Below are 19,484 nucleotides of genomic sequence, written 5' to 3'. Positions count from 1 at the left end.
ACACAGTGTCTCAGTCTGCGACACAGGAGCTCAGACTGTGGAGATGGTCTGGAGTAATCCCGTAAGGTCGATTTTGAGCCACAGCCACGGGCTCTAGCTTTGTTGATCAACTAGAGAATGAGCCTAGAGCGAGGTCCAGCCAAATAATCCATAACATAAGGGGTAAATGAGAAGGAGAAGCGAGACTAGTTCATAAACAATGCCATTAATGCCCAAGCAGCTCAGCAGCCAGCAGCCAAAGAGCGTCAATTGGTGTACAGTGTTGATATGGTTGATGTGAAGCAACCAACTTGTTGTACAGCCACACTTTTCATCATGTACGAAGACGACGCGTGTCGAGATATCTTGGCTGAGTTGTGTGGAGGATCTATAAACAGAATCAGAATATTTTGTGTCAATTCTGCACACGGGTAAATTTTTCTAAGATTTGTCAAGACTCATCTTCACATGGCTAAATGTTTGTCGCTGGGGATGTGCAAAGTGATGCCGTACCAGACGGTATAGTGTGTCAACAATTGACCTCACTCAACCGACACTCAACCACGGAAATCAATTAAAGAGAAAAAAAGGTATACAGATATTATGTAGAAAAAGCTTAATTGATTTCAGCAAGCACTTGATTCTCAATGCCATAATGTCTCATTCAGTTCTGTGACTGTCTCAACCAACTACCCTACAACCCCCTTTTCTGGAGTATCCCTGATAAGAAGGGATAAGGAGGTGGAGCCTGACACTTCAGGCCAACACCACATCCATGGCCAGCCTGGCAAGAGCCGCAGGACACATTTCGGGGAGCTCCAAATCAATATACACAAGCTCAAGCTTTGTCGATTCAAACATCACGATTGATGATTAGCGGTTGACCCTCTGTTTTTTTCTGCTTCCCCCCCAAACTCTGTGCACTTGCGACCACTGTCATCCCGCATGGTAGCCTCCTTCAGGGATTCTTAACTTCGACCCCACTACCTCGATATCACCGCCCTTGCTGGACAGCTTGCAACTTCAACTGCGCAACGCGACAGCGACGACACACGACAAGATGAAGTTAGACGTCAAGGTCAGTTTGGGGATCTGTTGAATGCGCCCGACGATTAGCGTCATGCTATTCACAGCGAGCGCACTCAATATCTGCGGCGGCAGCTTTACTTGTGCGATCTGAGCTGACACGTTTCGCAATACAGCGCCAGCTCTACGCTCGCAGTGAGCGAGTCAAGGGCATTGACTTTCATCCTCACGAGCCATGGATCCTCACAACCCTCTACAGCGGTATGTCCACCTCGCAGCTCGAGATCCAATGCTGACAGTATAGGCCACGTCTACATCTGGTCCCACGAAACCCAACAGATCGTCAAGACCTTTGAGCTCACCGATGTCCCCGTTCGCGCCGGTCGATTCATCGCCAGGAAAAACTGGATTGTCTGCGGTTCCGATGATTTCCAACTACGAGTCTACAATTACAACACCTCCGAGAAGATCACCTCCTTCGAGGCGCACCCCGACTACATTCGAGCTATCGCCGTTCACCCCACACAGCCGTTCGTCTTGACTGCCTCCGATGACATGACCATCAAGCTTTGGGATTGGGAGAAGGGTTGGAAGTGTGTGCAGGTCTTTGAGGGTCATGGTCACTATGTCATGGGTTTGGCCATCAACCCCAAGGATACAAACACCTTTGCTTCGGCTTGTCTTGATCGAACTGTCAAGATCTGGAGCCTTGGATCTTCTACTCCTAACTTCACCCTCGAGGCACATGAGACCAAGGGTGTTAACCACGTCGATTACTACCCTCACTCCGACAAGCCCTATCTCCTCACCACATCTGACGACCGAACTGTCAAGATTTGGGATTACACTACAAAGTCCCTGATCGCTACCCTCGAAGGTCACACCAACAACGTTTCGTTTGCCTGCTATCACCCCGAATTGCCCGTCATCATCTCCGGTTCCGAGGACGGTACGATAAGAATATGGCACGCCAACACCTACCGATTCGAGCAATCCCTTAACTACAGTCTAGAGCGAGCTTGGTGTGTCTCGTATCAAAAGGGCAAGCAGGGTGTCGCTGTTGGTTTCGATGATGGTGCTGTTGTTGTCAAGCTTGGTCGCGAGGAGCCTGCTGTTTCCATGGATGCGTCTGGCAAGCTCATCTGGGCCCGACACAACGAGGTTGTCTCTTCAATCATCAAGGGAGGAGGTATGTACACATGTGCTGTACCAGTACTGGATTAAGCTAACAAGACAGATGCCTCTATTAAGGACAACGAGCCAATCTCCCTCCCCACCAAGGATCTCGGTACCTGCGAAGTCTACCCCCAAACGCTTATCCACTCCCCCAACGGTCGATTCGTCGCTGTCTGCGGTGATGGCGAATACATCATCTACACTGCCCTCGCTTGGCGAAACAAGGCTTTCGGTTCAGCACTCGACTTTGTCTGGGCCTCCAAGGACAACAGCAATGACTTTGCTATCCGAGAGTCAGCCATGAGCGTCAAGATCTTCAAGAACTTTGTCGAGAAGAGTGGTGGACTCGATGTTGGTTTCCAGGCCGAGAGACTCCACGGTGGCGTTCTTCTCGGTGTCACGGGTCAAGGTGGTGTCTCTTTCTTCGACTGGGCTACTGGTGGTCTCGTTCGAAGAATTGAGGTTGAGCCTAAGCAGGTCTACTGGTCTGATAGCGGCGAGTTGGTGACAATTGCTTGTGAGGATACCTTTTACGTTCTGCGATTCTCTCGCGAGAACTATGTTGAGGCTGTCCAGTCTGGGGAAGTTGAGGAGGATGGTGTCGAGGCCGCTTTTGAGGTTATCACTGACATTAGCGAGTCGTATGTCACCCGTTCCCCTTTAATCTGCCATGCTAACGATATAGTGTCCGAACTGGCGAATGGATCGGCGACTGCTTCATCTACACCAACAGCACTAACCGACTCAACTACCTTGTCGGCGACCAGACCTACACTGTCTCCCACTTCGACAAGCCCCAGTACATCCTGGGCTACATTCAGCGCGATTCTCGAATTTACCTTGCCGACAAGGATGTTAACGTCACTTCCTTCGGTCTGTCACTTCCCGTTCTCGAGTACCAGACTCTTGTCCTCCGAGAGGATATGGAGACAGCCGCTGAGCTGCTACCAACAATTCCCCACGACCAACTCAACAAGATTGCGCGATTCTTGGAAGGTCAAGGCCATAAGGAGCTTGCCTTGGAGGTTGCGACAGATCCTGAGCACAAGTTTGAGCTTGCACTGGCATTGAATGAGCTTGCTATTGCTTTGGACCTTGCTCGTGAGGCTGATGCCGATCACAAGTGGAAGACTGTTGGCGACGCTGCTCTATCAGCCTGGGATGTCGCCCTTGCTGCTGAGTGCTTCACCCACGCCAAGGATCTCGGATCTCTCTTGCTTCTCCACTCATCAACAGGCGACCGCGATGGTCTCGCTGCTCTTGCGGCTCAAGCACAAGAAGCCGGCTCTCACAACGTCGCCTTCTCGTGCCAATGGCTCCTCGGCAACATCGAAGCCTGCACAAAGATCCTCACCGAGACAGGCCGTCTCGCCGAAGCCGTCCTCTTCTCTCAGACCTACCAGCCCAGCCTGACTGTACCGGTAGTACACGAGTGGAAGGAGAACCTGGAGAAGAACAAGAAGGCCAGGGTGGCCAAGTTGATCGGTGTTCCCGGTGAAGACGACGAGCTCTTCCCCGAGTGGGATGAGTGGCTCAAACTTGAGAAGGAGGGCGGCGTGAGTGTGACGGAGCCCGTTAATGGACAGAAGGCTGAGAGCGAGCCGGAAGCTGAGGATGAGAGTGAGGAGGACGAGGAGTAGAATGTGATATGTGATTTTATGCTTAGATGGCTGGTGTAGAAAAGGATTGGTCATTTCGTCAGGGTTGCTATGGCATCAATGAGTATAATGAAAAGAAACATGGCAGTTATTTGAGATATGTGATGGAGTCTTGTGCTGTAGTGACATGTTGTGACATCAATGACATGGCTGTGTTGGTGGACGGGGGTTCAGATGTGCCTTTGTGAAGTGGCTTTATTGAAGGCAAGCCTCAACTGGATCCCGAAATGGTGTTCAGCGCAGTGATCAATCTTGATGTCAGGTTCTGATCTGTATCGAAGCCGTACGAGCTGAAGATGAGGCTGAGCGATCTCAAAAAGGAAACTGTGCCGTAGACTTGCAGCTTCAGTCACTTCGTGTAAGTCAACCGACATTTCTAAACTCCAAAGAATGAATGACTTGCTATCTTTTTTTTTTATTTTTTATTTTTAACCCATCACCAAACCACTGCAATCTCGCCAACACCACTAATATAATCCATCAACAAAGAATGATAACTGACTGCTCACTCCCACTAACAGCTCCCTCTCCCCATCCATCCTAATACTGCCATCCCTTGGAACTCCCCCCAGGACATCCAGGCGTCCCATACACACCGCCAACAATCCAAAGGATCATGTCAACAAACGCCCAGACTCCCAAACCCCCGACGGTGAGGAGTTTGAACACAGCGAGAGGCCAGTGATGTGCGTAGAACTGGTCGACACCCAGAGTTCCGAAGAGGAGGGAGAGAATCATGGCGGTGCGTTCTTGGCGGTAGCATTTCTCTGTACGGGGACGTTCGTCGAAACCGCCCCAGCTTCGGGTGTGGAGGGAGGGTTGTTGTTCTGAGGGTGTTAGTAGATGTTAATGATGTGAGAGCAGGGTACGGAGAAGGACAGAGAGGGAAACGTGGAAGAAGAGAGACGAACCGTCGTGAAGGTAGAGAAGAGCGCTGCCGATCGAGATGATGAAGACGTAGCTCAGCATGATGACCTTCCATTTGCGAGTCACGAAGAAGATGCCGTTCGTGAGCCCGCGGCCCAACTTGTCGGCGATGGTGAGTTTTGCGTCCATGGTTAAAGTTGTAAGTTGAGAGATTCTGGTTGAGCAGAGAGGGGGACGATATGGTATTTATGAATGATGAAAGAGGCAGATCAAACGGTCTTTGAACCATGAGGAAAGGAGCTCCATGTGGAATTGTCATCTTCTTTGTTGCGGCGTTTGGCAGGATCGAATAAGTGTCTTGGCGTTGAGGGCAGGGATGACAGTGAATGTCATGGAATGTCAACTGTAGCTGGTTGTTTGTTAGTACATGTTGTTTGACACAAAATGGAGTGTCTGTGAGTCAATGTAGTCAAACAAAGAATGCCAATCATCAAAATAAGCTTGGACTGTAGTGAGACCAAGCCGATGGATGTGGCGTTACACTCAAACGGTTGGATGATGGACAATCATTAGACTGGATGTCATGACTACATTGAGACGACGTTCACACATGTTTGATGGTGCTCATGATTACATTTGGACGAGGTTTGTGAAAGAGAAATGTCTTGTATTAAAAGCAGATAAACTTAAATCTCACAGATAGCCAACCACTTCTCCTTGTCGAAGGCCTCTTACAGAGCAGCGACGACAACACCGGCAACAGCAGCAGCAGCGTAGATGAAACCACCCTCACGAGCAGCACCGTTGGTCTCAACAGCAGCAGCAGAAGAGGTAGGAGTAGAAGCCTCGCTCTCAGCAGAAGTCTCCTCACCCGCAGCAGCAGTGGTCTTGTCACCAGAAGCAGAAGTCTTCTCAGGCTTCTCAGCAGTGGTAGTAGCATCCCCGGAACCACCCTTTCCACCAAGAGCAGCAGTAGCGCAGACAGGAACGGCGGTGGCATACTGGCTCAGCTCAGGGCACTCGGACAGCGCAGACTTGATCTCGTCCTCGTTCTTGCTGTACCACGAGAGGATCTGGGAGCTGTAGCTGGCGTAGTCCTTGGAGAGGGAGGCGGGGGTGCTGAAGGAGCAGGGGTCCGTCTGGGGGTTCTCGGTCAGGTCGGAGACGATGGCGGGGGGAGGCGTGGGGAGCGTCTTGTAGACGTCGAGGATGGCGGTTTGGCACTCTCCTGTGATGCCGCCGACGGCTGGGGCGGTTGCGCGGGGAGCGAGGAGATCGCGCTTCATGAGGGGGTGGGCCATGAAGTTGGCGCTCACGGCGGTGGCGAGGAGGGAGGTGAGGATGATGGACTGCATTTTGAAGGTCTGAGGTATCTAAACTTGAGATAGACTGAAGATAGAGAGAGTGGTGGTGAAGGGAGAGACAGGCAGAACAAGAGGATCAAGCCATCCTTTAATAGTTTATATTCCCCAGTAAATGGCCTGTCTAGTACCGTAGCTAGTCTCACTTCATTTCCACCCACCGCCCGAAGGATTCACCATGTCTCGCCAATGTGATATTAGTTATGGTCCATGTGCCGTGATCCAGTCACGAATCAGCCCTACAGCATACTCAGGGGTAGCGAATGTTTTGGCGTCAATCAAAGCCTGAGCTGAAAGGATAGCGTGCAAATTGACCAATTAAACCCACCCAAGCTTGCTGCTGTCTGGGGCTGAAGGCTTGGCGTGCGTTTTGGTGTGGAGAGCGTTTACGTCAAGCTGAGTCTGACCGTCGATTGCCGTGGAATGTAGTATTCGTATCGAGTGCGAAAGAATGCTGCATAGAGTTAAACTCTGGACACAGACTGAGAGAGAGCCGAAAGAGGCAAGGGAATATGCAGCAGAGGGCAGGGAGAGTATGCCTTGTCAAATGACCAATGTAAACAAGCTTCCGCTAAATTAAGCATCACGCTCGTGGCTTGAATGGCTTGCCCCTGAAATTAATACGACTAAATTAACCACAACGCTCTAAACATCAGCCAAGAATCGGCATAATTCCCTCCGAGCATTTGCCATCACAGCTGATGACAATGTTGTAGATCAATGGAGATCGGGGGTTCCCTCGGGAGTAATATTACATCCTTCTCATCCTCCTCCTCCACTCTCCAACACATTAGTCTAGCACTCTGTACACATACCCAATTAATTACACATCTGACCCAGTAGATACGCTAATTACACGTCCCAAAATCACTCTGACAGCCCGTCCCACAATGATCACTCGTACTCCCACACCATCCCGCCCTCGAACAACATCCCCATCCACTCTCCGTACACCTCGCGCTCCCATGCGCAGCTCCGCATCTCCCTGGCGCCGCTGGCTCGGGCGTGTCTCTACACGTCCCGAACACAGGCTGACATCCTCTACCGCAGTGGTCGCTCGTCCCGCCGCACCAGCCGTTTTGCGAACAGCATGTCTCGCCGTTGGGTTCGCCGCGACATGTTGCGCCGCCGTGTCGTGAGCCGCAGCGACCGTTTGTCGTGGCGGGGAATGTTGGGGACGATGAGGATGTTGATGTGGGGGAAGGGGAGGAGGAGACGGTGCGGTACCAGTTTGATGGGGGGTCTTGGAGACATTGACCTACTGTTACGGCGGTGAAGTTGTTGCGGCGGATGGAGCGGAGCATGTATTCTGTCAGGTTGTAGACTGTCCGATACACGGGATCATGCTCGATGTGAAGCCATTTGTTGGTAGCCGGACTTCTACCCTCGACGGTATTATCCCAGATTTGTTTAGATGTGCTGATCATGTTTGGACTATCGTGTAGATATCCTTCTGTATCCAGATTGAAGTACGTGATATGATACCCGAGCTCATTCAGCCAAGCATCTGTAGTGGTATTACTGGCAGAGTAGGGAGGACGCATGTAAGTAGGGAAGTAACCGAGAATATCAGCAAATGCAATCTCGTTGTAAATCATCTGGTTCCAGAATTTGGAGCGGCTTAAGGTCGTGAGACGTTGATGCGACCATGTGTGACTGGCGATTTGATGGCCGTCTCGAACCATGCGCCGAATGAGAACTGGCCATGGTGTATCTGGATCATTGATAGCGCCCTTCCCGAGGTTGCGACCGGTGATGTAGAATGTCGCTTTAGCATTGTATCGCTGTGATTGTTAGAGAGATACTGAAGTGAGCTTGTGACGTACCTGGAGGAGATTGAGAAGGTCTTCAGTATAAGTATACGGTCCATCATCATACGTCAACGCAATGTCTCCATTGCGGTTACACCGATAAATAGCTTGGCCATACGGAATACTTCCAACTTTCGGGCGAGCTACATTCGTTGTATCAGGGCCACCTGGACGAACGTTTGCGTCGCAGCCAGGACCATACTCGATCTGACACGAAGGGGCGGAGCAGTAAAGATATCCAGTTCCGCACCATCTTCGAAGGTCAGTACGTGATTGAAGGAGGAGTGAGTGACTTACCCAGCGCTGGAACAGCATTCATTTCGTCCGCAGACTGTTCCGAAGCCAGTTCCGCATCGTCCAGCTTGTCGTCTGTCAAGAGAACGACTGAAGAGCGTGCTCCATGGAGATGCGATAGAAAAGCCTACCAGAAAGGCGATAAGGAGAGTGATTGACTTCATGATGAGGGTTTAGACGAATGACTGTAACGAACGCATGCCTTCTAGGCCACTTGATGATCCAGCATTGAACGACAAAGTCATATCTTATATACCCATTTTAGTTGTATGATGCTCAACAGAATGACTTCTTGAGGTCTCAGCGCAGCGAGTTTGAGGAGTAAGCCATTTTAACTTTTGGTGTAGCACAGCATAAAACACCACTACTAACAGATTAAGATCGGCTGATGAGACCAATATATTACCAGATATTTTTGAGGCCCGTCAATATCGCAAGCCACAGAGAAAGGATCATCCTTGGAATCAGCTTTAAATAACCACAGTTTGGGTGTTCTTGGGGGAAATCTCGTACTTTTAGATGAGAACCTTATCAACACGTGTCACAATGGCTTACGAACCACATGCTGTGTGAGAAACGGTATCTTCGGAGGTTTTTTTTGTATGCAGAGAATACGAGGAAGCCCGTTGATGCGACCGTTGAGGAAGAAAATGGATTGGTCAAGAGAAGTTGGGTGAAGGGACGGGATATCTTGATGACATGTAGACGATAATGATGCGATAAAGATGAAGCTGCGGCGATCTTGGACTGGAATGAAAGCTCCGTGATCTGAGGGTATAGACGGGATGATTTGGCATTTTCGTGGGTTGGACAGAGTTAGAAGAGAAGATAAGCTTGTTCCTTGCAGTGTGATGAGATGAGGTGTCTGGCAGCGGGACGACATTCTTGGGGGGGGGGGGGTTGATTGGTGATGAATTCAGATATGCAGGTACGTGTTGGATATCAAAAAGTTTATCAGTTCTTGGCCTTTCTCAGCTGAGGATTTCTTGACAGGCATTGGTACAGCTCTGGTCAAATAAATTGACTATCGAGGTACATCAATCATGAGGATCAATTGGGTGTGAGCCTGTTCATGTGGACATCAAATGCAGCTTCGGCCGCTTCGATCAGAATACCAGAAGAACTTGGCTTGTACTCAGAACTGAGGATCGCTGGGCTTCGAGATGGACGTAGATCTTTGGGCGGGTCTTATTGTGCATAACAATTGACCAATTCATGCAACCATGCCCAGACTGACCTCAATTGGGCCTACAAACGGGATGAGAAGACGACTGACCTCACAGAGCATCAATTAAACTTCAACTAAGTTGATCAATTCATGACATGTTCACAGAGAACCAGAAAATTAAACAAATAGCCCCAGGCCAGATCAATTACCATATTACATCATTACATACAACCTTTGAATACTTTTGACTTTTCTAAGCAGATGCCGAAGAGCGCTCAGCAGCCGCACCAGGCTTCTCGTCCTCAACCAAGTTCTGCTGATCGGTGAGCTTGGGGTTACGCAAGCACAGCGAGAACGCGATGAGAGGAACACAAAGACAGATACCAGTGATGGTAAGCAGGCGCTGAACATGCTTGTACGCATCAATCATGGCATCACGCTCGTCAGAACCAACAGGGAAGTCGAGAATGGCAGACAGAGGTTGAGAGTAGGCGTACACTGCGAGAGTCTCGTTTCCGAAGCTGGAGAAGCTCTGGGCAAGTCGCACAGGGAGAACCTGGGTCCAGATGGCACCGGAGACGGCGTTTCCAAAGGCCGAGCCGACCTGGTACAGCGCGAGGTACAGACCTGTCATGACGGCGAGTCGCTCGTGGGTAACGTAGGCTTGGAGTGAGGCTTGCGCGGGGTATGGGAACATACCACCCGCGATACCGAGGAGAATCTGTGCACCAATGACACCAGATTTGTTGTCGGAGCTGGGGTCGCCGCGGTATCGGATGAGAAGGCCGAAGGCGACGAGGAAAAGGCATGTTCCTGCTACGATGAAGACCTTGAAGCGGCGCACCTTGTACACGATAAGACCGAGAATTGTGCCGGTGATGACACTCGCGAAGGAGTAGAGCGACTGCACCCGTGTAGCGGCCTTGATGCTGAAGTTGAAGGAGACCTGGAGAACGGTGTAGAGATAATCGCCCTGCATTGTCCAGGCAAAGTTGAGCATGCATGCGATTCCCATGGGGGCCCAGACGGAGCGATCCTTCATGTGGTGGAAGGGCACCAAGGGGTGAGGAGCGCGGAGCTCCCATACGACGAAGACGGGAATGCAGACGAAGCCGATGACAAGGGGGGCTACGACCTGAGGGTCTGACCATTTACTCTCGAAACCTCCCGCGATGGTGAGGGGGACGAGAAGGAGGGCGAAGACGGCGATGAGGAGGATTACGCCGATGATGTCAAGAAGCCAGAAGAGCTCGACGGTTAGTTTGTTGAAGCCGAGCTGTTGGAATGATGAGCGGTAGCCGACGAGGTGGCCGGCCTTCTTTGCGCGGTGTCCAACGACGAGAAGACTGATGATGAGAGGGAGGGCGCAGACGGGGTAGATGATGCACCACATGCCGATTCCCCATCGCCAAGTCGTGGCTCCAAGGACAGCTTCTGTGACATCGCCGCTGACCCATGTGTTGATGATAAAGGGCAGAGCGGGGATGTAACTAAAGAACAAACGCGATCGAACAGAAGTGATATCTCCAATGATGACTTCCACAAGTAACAGAATCATGGTATACCCGATCTGGTAAATAACCGCACCAGCAGAGTACGTATCCAAATTCTGCGCCGCAGCCTCAATGACCGTGCCAATGGTATAAAAGAACACAGATATGCAAATGAGTTCCACACGACCAAATACATCTGCGATTTTTCCCGCAGTAGGTTGCGCAGCAGCTGCGATGACGGCGCGGAGGGTATTAACGGACGATTGAAGCGAGTGCTCCTCGAAGCTGTTCAGCGCGGAGGGCTGGTAGGCGTAGCGCACGGTGCCGTCGAGACCGTAGGCGTAGGCGATGAGGAAGACGCCAAAGAAGATGAAGATGCGGTCGGTGAGGGTAATCACCTCTGACATGGCCTTGATGCGCTGGACACCGGGGGATGTGATGTCCCGGACGGCGTCGGCGGCTGAAGAGGGGACTTCATGGCCGTGGTCGTTGTCGGGGGTTTTCTCTGGGGAGGTCATGGTGAATCTCGAGAGGAGTTCATGCACTGAGAGAAAGGTTCATGCAAACAGAGGGGAGCGCATGGTGGAGGAGTTGATGGGGGGGAGGATGGAAGGTTTATAGGATGTGAGGGTAGATCCACTCAGATTGATTAGATAACTTTAACGTGCCGAGTGAAGACTTTTCGGAGGATCTGATAGGGAGGGGCGTCATGCGAGTTTGTGAACCACTGATGCGCTATATTAGTATCGTCCGTAGCGTGCAGCGACGGGGATTTTTGATCATGATGATGGTGGCGGATGATGTCTACTTGCACCCAATTATGCGCACTATCTTACTGCCAGCGTTACCGTGCTTGAGACCATCGTAGAGTACAACCCGTGAAGGGAGTTTCTGATCTTCAACACAATAAACTTTCGTACAAAGACAGAGTTTCAATGATTAGCGACAGCGACTCTTCAGTCTTGGCGTTAGTCAAGTCAGCCGAGGGTAGCAAAACCCACTGATCCACAGACATATTTGCCTTCTCTGTCAAATCACAGAGGACAAGGATGTTTAAACAGCTGCCTGCGGTTTCGCCGATGCATCCTCCAAAAGGAAGGGATCTTCAACCCTCGGCGCTGTCCTCAGAATGCAACGTTCGCTCTGGTCCACAAAATCCCAGCGAGCGAAGGGTGAAAAAATCTGATAGTGCACCCGGATGACGCGGATATAAGCTGCATTGGGTTAAGGGACTGATTGATAACATGCCACTCGAGAATCCGCCTCTTGGCCGGCAATTCGAGGGCCCAATTGCAAGAAGCTGTGCGTAACCTAAGCTTCTTGGTGGACGGATGAGTTCCTCTTTGGGATATCATTCCACGTCGTCGGGTCCCGAAATTCCTTGGCGGATATAAAAAATTTGATGGAATATCCACAGAGCTTGGTCTAGAAGGGATCTAGGGGACAGGCTATCGGATATTGGGAGGTTTGGACACGCGACTTTATGTCAAAGTGCCGCGGATGAGATAAATCGCCGGCCGAGGATTACATGTCGGCGAAGGATTGAGGCGAGGCGTGGGGTGAAGAGACAATGTGTCAGTGAACGTGGGATCGATCTGATAACGTCTCATTGTGAATTGGATGTGCATCAACCCACTTGGTCGTCGATCTCAGCTGCATCACATCCACTACAGCTTTGATCCTTCGATTTATTGTTCTTGCGACATCGTATGATGTCGGTTCCTCGGTTGGGCTAGTCTTGGACGTTGTGTAATGCGTTTCTTGGCATAGCATTGGGTTTTTTACTCAAGCCACTAGACACAGTCTCAGGTCAAGCATTCCAGTGGTGTCTTAGCGTCGGTTCATTGTCTAATCTTATCTGATCAATCATGTTCGCCGATCGGTAGAGAGTTTATGCGCCGCGTCTTGGCCACTGAGCTATTGGCTTGGTTGAATTGTGAGGAAGAAAAATTCTGTCTAGCTTGCCACAAGTCGCTTGGCCGAATAAATCTGTCTCTTAGCAAACAGTGAGGTCCTCTTGGCTTTATTCAGTTGCGGGCAATCCTTTTGTGCGACGCTGTATCACTGTGCTTATCTAAGTGAAGTTATGAGGACTATGTCATGTTTGGCACTGTGCTGTTTTCTGACTTGCCAATCACCAAAACCGAGTTAAGAAGATCAAAATGTATTCGTTTTGAATCTATAGACAATCTGAAATCAGATAGCTATGCCAAAAGTTTGAGATACAAGCAAAAACAGTCATCATGCCTACCGACAAGCCCATGAATTGTCTTCCATTCAATCACTGATACTGAGCAAATATAAAGCCAATTGTTTCCTCTAAATTGGCAAAGTTTAATTCGAGTGCCCGTGAGATTCATCTGATTTCACTTTGTGACGTTTGATTCCCCTATGAAAAGTTTCATGTCAAGCTTGAGAATAAAGCCAAGCCTCTGCCTAGTCAGCAATCCGTGTGCCTTTTACAAGCTTGACATTATAGGTGTAAGAGATTGAGAGAAATTGTCTGAGACGGATGAAATACACTGACAGAAGTGTTGAGAGAGAGAGAAATCATCAATCATCATCCAACTGACAAACCTGTTTGACATCAAGCTTTCAGATCAACCCCCTTTACCATAATATAGCGTGATACTTCTGTCAAGCAGAAAACAACCTGAGAAGTCGCAGCCTTATGTGTAACCCAGAATACCTATATAAAGTATCTCTCGCAAGGCAGACTTGCTCATCCTCCATCAATCTCAACAACTGCTGGTACGCCTCACCAACTACAAGTCAATCTCACCAGTTGTTGGTCAGCCTTGCACCAGATGGCGTCTCCCAGCAAAGATACAGAGGCATCTCCACTCGTCTATCAACCCCTCAACAAGGATCAACGAGAAATACGTCTTCTTGAGATCCTCCCCAACCCTCCTGACGGCAAAGTCAACTGCAAACTGCACATCGTCCTTCTTACACCGGATCTTTACTACACTTGCATCTCCTACGTCTGGGGTGACCCGAACGTCACTGAAGAGATTATTGTTGATGGTGTCCCACGACGAGTTACCGTCACCCTTGCTACTGCACTTCGGCATGTAAAGAGGCATTGGACTGAGATCGAAAGGAAGTCAGATCCCGACCTTGATACCTCTAAGTTTCGCTTGTGGGCTGATGCTCTCTCTGTATCAACCAAGATGACCTAACTGAAAGACTGCACCAAGTCAGCATGATGGCGGATATATATTCTTCAGCGGCAATGGTCCTGGCTTGGCTTTCTTCAAACGATGACGATGTCATCAAAGCGTTCGATGTTTTCGAACGGATAGTCCGCATCACCGAGGAAAAGGCTGGACCGATCAAGTTTGCAGGTCTTACAGATTTAGAACTTTTCAAGCTCTGCTACGGCAGGCTTTCTTGGGAGCCTAAACAGCTTTCCTGGCTCTTTTCACATAAACTACTCTTTTTGATGTACTAAACCGTGATATCATTCTCGAGGGACCTTACGGACCAGTTTTCAATTTCTGTCAACTCAATTTCTGGAACAGAGTGTGGATTCACCATAGGTAATACTTGCAAAAAGGCTATACCTACTGTCTCGAAATTGCTCTCTACAGCATTCGTTATGCTTCGTGGTATTAGTTGGTCTTGATGATTACATGCAGTACATGACTAACACGAGCATGGAGTCTGCCCCGCGATTCAACATCAGGGGGCTAAGGTTCGCTTTCTCCAGAATCTTCCACCTCTTCTTCACCCGATTTGTCTCTCAAGGATTCATCGATACAAATAAAATGCCTGCATATGGTATGTGGCACTTGGGCCTGTACTTCGCTCTGGGTTCTGAGGCCTCTAACGATTTGGATTATATCTATGGCCTCTTGGCTGTCACCAAGTCGCCAATAGCACCCGACTATTCCAAGTCCATTCGTGAAGTGAATCTCGAGTTCATGACATGGGCTTTGCCCTTCTGGAAATCAGTACAGAAGAGGGCAAAGAAGCAGAATTGGGAGGCCCTATGCAAAGACGAATGGCGATATGAACTCTCTAGCTTCTTGAACAGCCATGATGTTGGCCTGAAACGTCTTTACGGGCTCCCGAGCTGGGTTCCTGTGTTTTCAAGAGCTGACAGGCGAAAGGCAATCGTAAGAGACCCCACAGAGCGTCGCTCAGCATTTGTTACAGTGCCTGAGCTATTCAACCGCCTGTCCATAGCTATTGTCTGTGATAGCATATGGGTCAAGGGAATCAAGATCCAAGTTGTAAAGACTGTCTATGAAAAGACTATTTCTAATACGCTCACGTCATATGGACTACAACAATGTATCATGTCCTTTACCCAGTCATCAAAGGATATGCACCCCACCGGCAAAACCGTATTAGAGGTACTGTGTTGCACTCTGCTACGAAAAGAAGCCTATGAAAACTATGCTTTCGACGTAGGTCTTTGCACAGGCTGCTGGCTATACTATTCGGGCAAACTTGTGACCTCGAAACTGGGTATGGAATGGTCTCAAAAACCCTATGTTAAATCAGTACTATCCGAGTGGTTGGAGGCGGGACAAAGTTTCGACGGCAACAAGTTATTCACAACCGAGGATGGCTATATCGGCACGATGTCAGAAGATGTGTTGCCTGGAGATGTGGTTTGTGTTCTTGCAGGCTCGAGCGAGCTTGCAGTCCTCCGTCCCGAGGATGACCACTACCTTTCTGTTGGGTGTTGCTTTATGATAGGTCTGATGAATGGCGAGGTCTCGGAGTTTCTGGCACCAGGGAGAGCCAAGATTGAGACGATTGAAATTCGATAGCCTTGGGTGCTTGGACATTTCATAGAAGTTTGGACAGATTGAATCCAAGCTCTTTCTCTCAGAGATATTGAATTATGACAGACAGATTTCAGGTTATATACAATGGACATATTTATGGTACAAGAAAAGACTAGCCGGCTAATCTGCACTGCAGGCAGTTTAGTTGACAGAGAGGCTGTAGGCCGAGGTAGAGAAGACACAGTTGGAACCTAAAAAGTTAGCTTCAGAACACATTCTAATAGAGACACAAGATACTACTTACCGACGAAAGGCTCAGTACCGGCCTGGAAGCTAGTGGCAACATAGCTGCTAGGAACACCCTGGCTCTTGGTAAGGTACGTAAGGAAAGGAAGAAGATCGCCCTCAAAGTTGCCCTGGTTCTTGGTAGCGACGAAAGAGTAAACAGTAGTATCGCCATTAGGTCCACGGAAGAGCTTCCACTGAGCGCCGTTGATGGTGAGCGTCGCAAGGGGAGTAGATCCAGAGTCGGAGATAGGGCCAGCACCACCATAGCTTCCAACCCAGATCATAATCTCGTACTTGTTAGCAGCACCGACGGAGGGAGCAAGCCACAGATCGTAGGATACATCGGAAACCATGTTGGTTCCGCTGTAGCGCCATGTCCACTTTGTGGGGATGGACTTGATGGCTGAGACCTTCTTGTTGATGTTCTCGAGAGCGACGTTGGAGTAGCTCTTGACGTGGATGTTTCCACCGGCCCAGCTCCACTTAGTAGACCATGAGAAGGACTTGTTCTTGACAGAGTTGAAGGTAGTGCACTGAGAACCGGAGGTAGCCTGGCCGCTACCCCAGTTGTTGTGGTAAACGGTGTATCCTTCGGTTTGAAGGGACCCGAAAGCATCACACCAGGTGGTAGCTCGTTTATCAAGGGTCTTGGAAGGAGTAGTAGGCGTAGCTGAAGCGACAGCCAAAAGGGCAGAGAAAGCAGTGAAGAACTTCATGGTGAAAGGAATGTAATGTGGAACTGAAACTGTAGGGCTGAATGAATGGACTAGAGATGAATTGAAGAGTAGACAGAGCCTTGGCGGCTTCTTTATAATGTTTCCCCCAAAAGTATCCGTGCTTCGGAGATTGGCTGCGTGTTTGACCTGAAACTCCTATTCGGACGATATGATCATATCTGGTAAGTTATAGCCCCATCGAGTGCCGACTACCGACTGACCTAGTCAAAAACTCCACCAATCACGACTCGAGTTTTTAATTTCCCCAGCAATAGAAGTGAAGCCGCGTATTCTAGAATAACCGTCTCGTATACAAGGATAAGAACGATTGGATCATAGCTGAGTTGAATTAAGTAACTTTCGGAGGTTCGGAGCATAGAAGGTTGAGAATTTCCTTTTTGATCTATATAGGGATGCTGCAGGCATTAGAAAGTGGTAGCGTGATATGGTGTCTCAGGGTCATATCGAGATCTTGGATCACCATTACCGCCTTGTTCGTCCGTTTACCTTTCTTCTCTACGTATTTGTTGGAGCTTATGTCTATTCTATTTAAAGCGCTGCCAGTCTAAGCTCAGTCGAGACATGCTAGCATCTCTCTAACTTCAAACCCCATGCTTTAAAAAACAACGTATTCAAGTCCAATGCCATAACAACCGCCAGCCTTGGACGAAGCGACTATCTTCCATGCTTCATGTAAACCGAGGCAGAATTTACTTTATATCGTCCTGATACTAACTTCCAAATTTCTCTTCCAGCTCCAGACCATTCTTGTAACGTGACAGCGGAGAGCTTCTTGATGAGCTTAGAGCTGGACTGACCCAGCGTCTGTCGCTATACTCCTTACCCCAATTAACCCTCTGCCTCCGACGTCGACTATGGACTCATCTCGTAAAAATTAGCCTGAGGAGCGGAACTTGGATAATACTCTGTCAAGCTTACAAGGGAGGGTGATTGGTTAGCAAAAACCATGACTGTTGTTTGTTTCAAATCAAGGATATAGAGTTTAACTATAATTATTTGCTTTACTCTAGGTGGAATAAAATCCTTATCTGCAACACTAGTCTATTTCGTATGTCATCTATAACTATATCTAGTCTACTAGAATCTTCTAATAATCCACCTCTTCTTACTTCTCAAGCTCAACAACAACCTTGGAGTTGCTGACACCCTTTCCCAGGATATCCAAAGCAGAGTTAACCGCCTCGAACCCGCCACTAACCCTTTCAATCTGCGTCGGCACGAGCTTGCCACTTGCAATACCTTTAGCAAAGAACTCTTGAAAAGCCCATCTGATGAAGTGCTCATTGCCCTCCTTATACAGCACAAATGGCCATGAAGTAAAATGACGGACCACACCTTGGGGCAGTGTCTCCGGGCCAAAGGGGGGCATGGTAGCGTAGACTGTACCACCGCCTTGGGCGGCTAGAACATCGGCAAGTATGCTGACAGTGTTGGGATAGGAGATAGTATCGACGACGATATCGTATGGCCCCTCGGCAATGAAGGCCTTAACAAGGGTGTCACGATCCTGGCTGTGATCGATGATCTTATCGGCGCCGAGAGCTTCAACAAAGGCCTTGTGTTTGGGCGAGGTGGTGGTGACCACGCTGTAGCCTGCCCGGCGAACATACTGTACAGCCAAGCTACCCAGGTTAGAAGTCCCTCCGTAGATGAGGATCTTCTTGCCAGTAGAGGCTACTTCGCTCTCGATGTCTGGCTTGGGCACTCCGGCTGTGGCGCTGATCATGCCGACGACTGTTGTCAGGTTCCCGTTCATGCTCACAGGGACAGCCAGATCAACGCCCTCTGGGACGAGAATGGTCGTGTCCACCTTTGCCAACGCATAGGCCTGGTAGGCAGCATACTTGTCGCCATCGGTTGGGCTGGCATAGACGGCGACTTTGTCTCCAACCTTGAAGTCGGAGACACCCTCGCCAACAGCGATGACCTCACCACCGAACGACGTGCCGATTACACAGGGGTACTTGGATTTGAACAGATCGTTCTTGGTGATGCTGACCTCGACTGGGTTGATGGCGATAAGCTCGTTTTTGACGAGGATATCACCGGGTCCTGGGGTAGGTGTGTCGAGGGTCCTGACCTCGAGGGGTGCCCGGGCTGCAGGGTTGACGGCTCCACGATTCTGAGACATTGCGTTCTGGTTCTGTCGGGATCTTAAAATGCTTAAGGGTTGTGAGTTGGCAAAAGATATGCTCTTGGTGTATGATTTCTTAATGATAGGCAACTTGGTAATTGCTGATTGTTGATGTTTAATGGTGCTGTAAGGGGAAGCCTGGTAGAGAAGACATGAGAATGGTTCCTTATACTTGTAGTAAACACGCTTCATCGACATTGCTTCTAAAGAATAAAGTAGAATTATCGGATTGCTAAGCAACGGACTTTTAACAATAGCTTGTAAGGCCGTGACAAAGGGTATGATATTCGTATATAGGCATGGCATCATAGTTTTTCGGTCTCCCTCGCACTTTTCTGTATTTTCCGATGTGCGAGGCTCTAATGTGTTTTCTCCTTAGATGCAACCGGCACTTGCACCCTGCGCAGCTCTAAGAGAACAGACGCGTGGGCTCATGTCGGTACCGGTGCATTAACCAAGCCGCGCGCGAAGGAGTTCGCGCTTGTGTATACGTCCGTATATGCTGAGACCGGATGGCTAGCTCGAAGCAGCTCTAGCGTTGGTTTCGTTTAGGCCTGATTGTCGAATAGAAATGGAACTAGATGTCACTTACTGGCCCACATGTTCAAACTTAAACTACAAACATTACTATACCTAAGTAAATTCTCCAAATGTTAACTAGTATAAATGCCAGTGAGTTTAGTGAGGAAATAAGTGAATTCCCTTAAGTAAAAGTGGCTTATGATACTGGATTTAATATTTCTCTTACAA

General features: G+C 49.3%; 9 protein-coding genes across 9 annotated transcripts; 3 read left to right on the top strand and 6 right to left on the bottom strand.

Moving 5' to 3' along the window:
• The first annotated feature begins 746 nt into the window (after window positions 1-746).
• FOIG_03866 (uncharacterized protein) lies at window positions 747-4,002 on the top strand. Its single transcript, XM_031201900.1, has 5 exons — window positions 747-1,057; window positions 1,182-1,266; window positions 1,310-2,194; window positions 2,243-2,822; window positions 2,867-4,002. The coding sequence occupies exons 1-5, from the start codon at window positions 1,040-1,042 to the stop codon at window positions 3,819-3,821; spliced, it is 2,523 nt and encodes an 840-aa protein (XP_031069424.1). The 5' UTR covers window positions 747-1,039; the 3' UTR covers window positions 3,822-4,002.
• A 252-nt stretch (window positions 4,003-4,254) lies between these two features.
• On the bottom strand, window positions 4,255-4,929 carry FOIG_03865 (uncharacterized protein). The gene is made up of 2 exons (XM_031201899.1): window positions 4,751-4,929; window positions 4,255-4,666 (listed from the first exon to the last, which is right to left on the bottom strand). The coding sequence occupies exons 1-2, from the start codon at window positions 4,893-4,895 to the stop codon at window positions 4,380-4,382; spliced, it is 432 nt and encodes a 143-aa protein (XP_031069423.1). The 5' UTR covers window positions 4,896-4,929; the 3' UTR covers window positions 4,255-4,379.
• A 396-nt stretch (window positions 4,930-5,325) lies between these two features.
• FOIG_03864 (uncharacterized protein) lies at window positions 5,326-6,672 on the bottom strand. Its single transcript, XM_031201898.1, has one exon. The coding sequence runs from the start codon at window positions 6,059-6,061 to the stop codon at window positions 5,438-5,440; it is 624 nt and encodes a 207-aa protein (XP_031069422.1). The 5' UTR covers window positions 6,062-6,672; the 3' UTR covers window positions 5,326-5,437.
• Window positions 6,673-6,961: 289 nt separating this feature from the next.
• On the bottom strand, window positions 6,962-8,429 carry FOIG_03863 (uncharacterized protein; the record flags this gene model as incomplete). Its single annotated transcript, XM_031201897.1, has 4 exons — window positions 8,176-8,429; window positions 7,894-8,131; window positions 7,113-7,851; window positions 6,962-7,065 (listed from the first exon to the last, which is right to left on the bottom strand). Exons 1-4 carry the CDS (start codon window positions 8,334-8,336, stop codon window positions 6,962-6,964), a joined length of 1,242 nt encoding a protein of 413 aa, XP_031069421.1. The 5' UTR covers window positions 8,337-8,429.
• A 999-nt stretch (window positions 8,430-9,428) lies between these two features.
• Window positions 9,429-11,749, bottom strand: FOIG_03862 (MFS transporter, SIT family, siderophore-iron:H+ symporter). Its single transcript, XM_031201896.1, has one exon. The coding sequence runs from the start codon at window positions 11,349-11,351 to the stop codon at window positions 9,594-9,596; it is 1,758 nt and encodes a 585-aa protein (XP_031069420.1). The 5' UTR covers window positions 11,352-11,749; the 3' UTR covers window positions 9,429-9,593.
• Window positions 11,750-13,640: 1,891 nt separating this feature from the next.
• FOIG_03861 (uncharacterized protein) lies at window positions 13,641-14,015 on the top strand (the record flags this gene model as incomplete). The annotated part of the gene is made up of 1 exon (XM_031201895.1): window positions 13,641-14,015. The coding sequence occupies one exon, from the start codon at window positions 13,641-13,643 to the stop codon at window positions 14,013-14,015; it is 375 nt and encodes a 124-aa protein (XP_031069419.1).
• Window positions 14,016-14,603: 588 nt separating this feature from the next.
• On the top strand, window positions 14,604-15,617 carry FOIG_03860 (uncharacterized protein; the record flags this gene model as incomplete). The annotated part of the gene is made up of 1 exon (XM_031201894.1): window positions 14,604-15,617. The coding sequence occupies one exon, from the start codon at window positions 14,604-14,606 to the stop codon at window positions 15,615-15,617; it is 1,014 nt and encodes a 337-aa protein (XP_031069418.1).
• Window positions 15,583-16,718, bottom strand: FOIG_03859 (murein transglycosylase). Its single transcript, XM_031201893.1, has 2 exons — window positions 15,880-16,718; window positions 15,583-15,826 (listed from the first exon to the last, which is right to left on the bottom strand). Exons 1-2 carry the CDS (start codon window positions 16,577-16,579, stop codon window positions 15,777-15,779), a joined length of 750 nt encoding a protein of 249 aa, XP_031069417.1. The 5' UTR covers window positions 16,580-16,718; the 3' UTR covers window positions 15,583-15,776.
• Window positions 16,719-17,705: 987 nt separating this feature from the next.
• Window positions 17,706-18,731, bottom strand: FOIG_03858 (uncharacterized protein; the record flags this gene model as incomplete). The annotated part of the gene is made up of 1 exon (XM_031201892.1): window positions 17,706-18,731. The coding sequence occupies one exon, from the start codon at window positions 18,729-18,731 to the stop codon at window positions 17,706-17,708; it is 1,026 nt and encodes a 341-aa protein (XP_031069416.1).
• Window positions 18,732-19,484: the final 753 nt, after the last annotated feature.

The sequence above is a fragment of the Fusarium odoratissimum genome, assembly GCF_000260195.1.
Source record: "Fusarium odoratissimum NRRL 54006 unplaced genomic scaffold supercont1.4, whole genome shotgun sequence".
NCBI classification, from domain to species: Eukaryota; Fungi; Ascomycota; class Sordariomycetes; order Hypocreales; family Nectriaceae; genus Fusarium; species Fusarium odoratissimum.
The sequence above is the reverse complement of the archived record's forward strand: the minus strand, read 5'-3'. Positions and strand labels throughout refer to the sequence as shown.

Excerpts from the sequence above, each read along its gene's own strand:
- FOIG_03864 (XM_031201898.1), bottom strand. The coding sequence starts at position 6,061 with ATGCAGTCCATCATCCTCACCTCCCTCCTCGCCACCGCCGTGAGCGCC.
- FOIG_03865 (XM_031201899.1), bottom strand. The coding sequence starts at position 4,895 with ATGGACGCAAAACTCACCATCGCCGACAAGTTGGGCCGCGGGCTCACG. Across the intron at positions 4,667-4,750 it reads TCTTCTCTACCTTCACGACG|AACAACAACCCTCCCTCCAC; the intron begins GTTCGTCTCTCT and ends TAACACCCTCAG.
- FOIG_03862 (XM_031201896.1), bottom strand. The coding sequence starts at position 11,351 with ATGACCTCCCCAGAGAAAACCCCCGACAACGACCACGGCCATGAAGTC.
- FOIG_03859 (XM_031201893.1), bottom strand. The coding sequence starts at position 16,579 with ATGAAGTTCTTCACTGCTTTCTCTGCCCTTTTGGCTGTCGCTTCAGCT. Across the intron at positions 15,827-15,879 it reads CGGTACTGAGCCTTTCGTCG|GTTCCAACTGTGTCTTCTCT; the intron begins GTAAGTAGTATC and ends CTAACTTTTTAG.
- FOIG_03866 (XM_031201900.1), top strand. Across the intron at positions 1,267-1,309 it reads CCTCACAACCCTCTACAGCG|GCCACGTCTACATCTGGTCC; the intron begins GTATGTCCACCT and ends CTGACAGTATAG. Across the intron at positions 2,195-2,242 it reads TTCAATCATCAAGGGAGGAG|ATGCCTCTATTAAGGACAAC; the intron begins GTATGTACACAT and ends CTAACAAGACAG.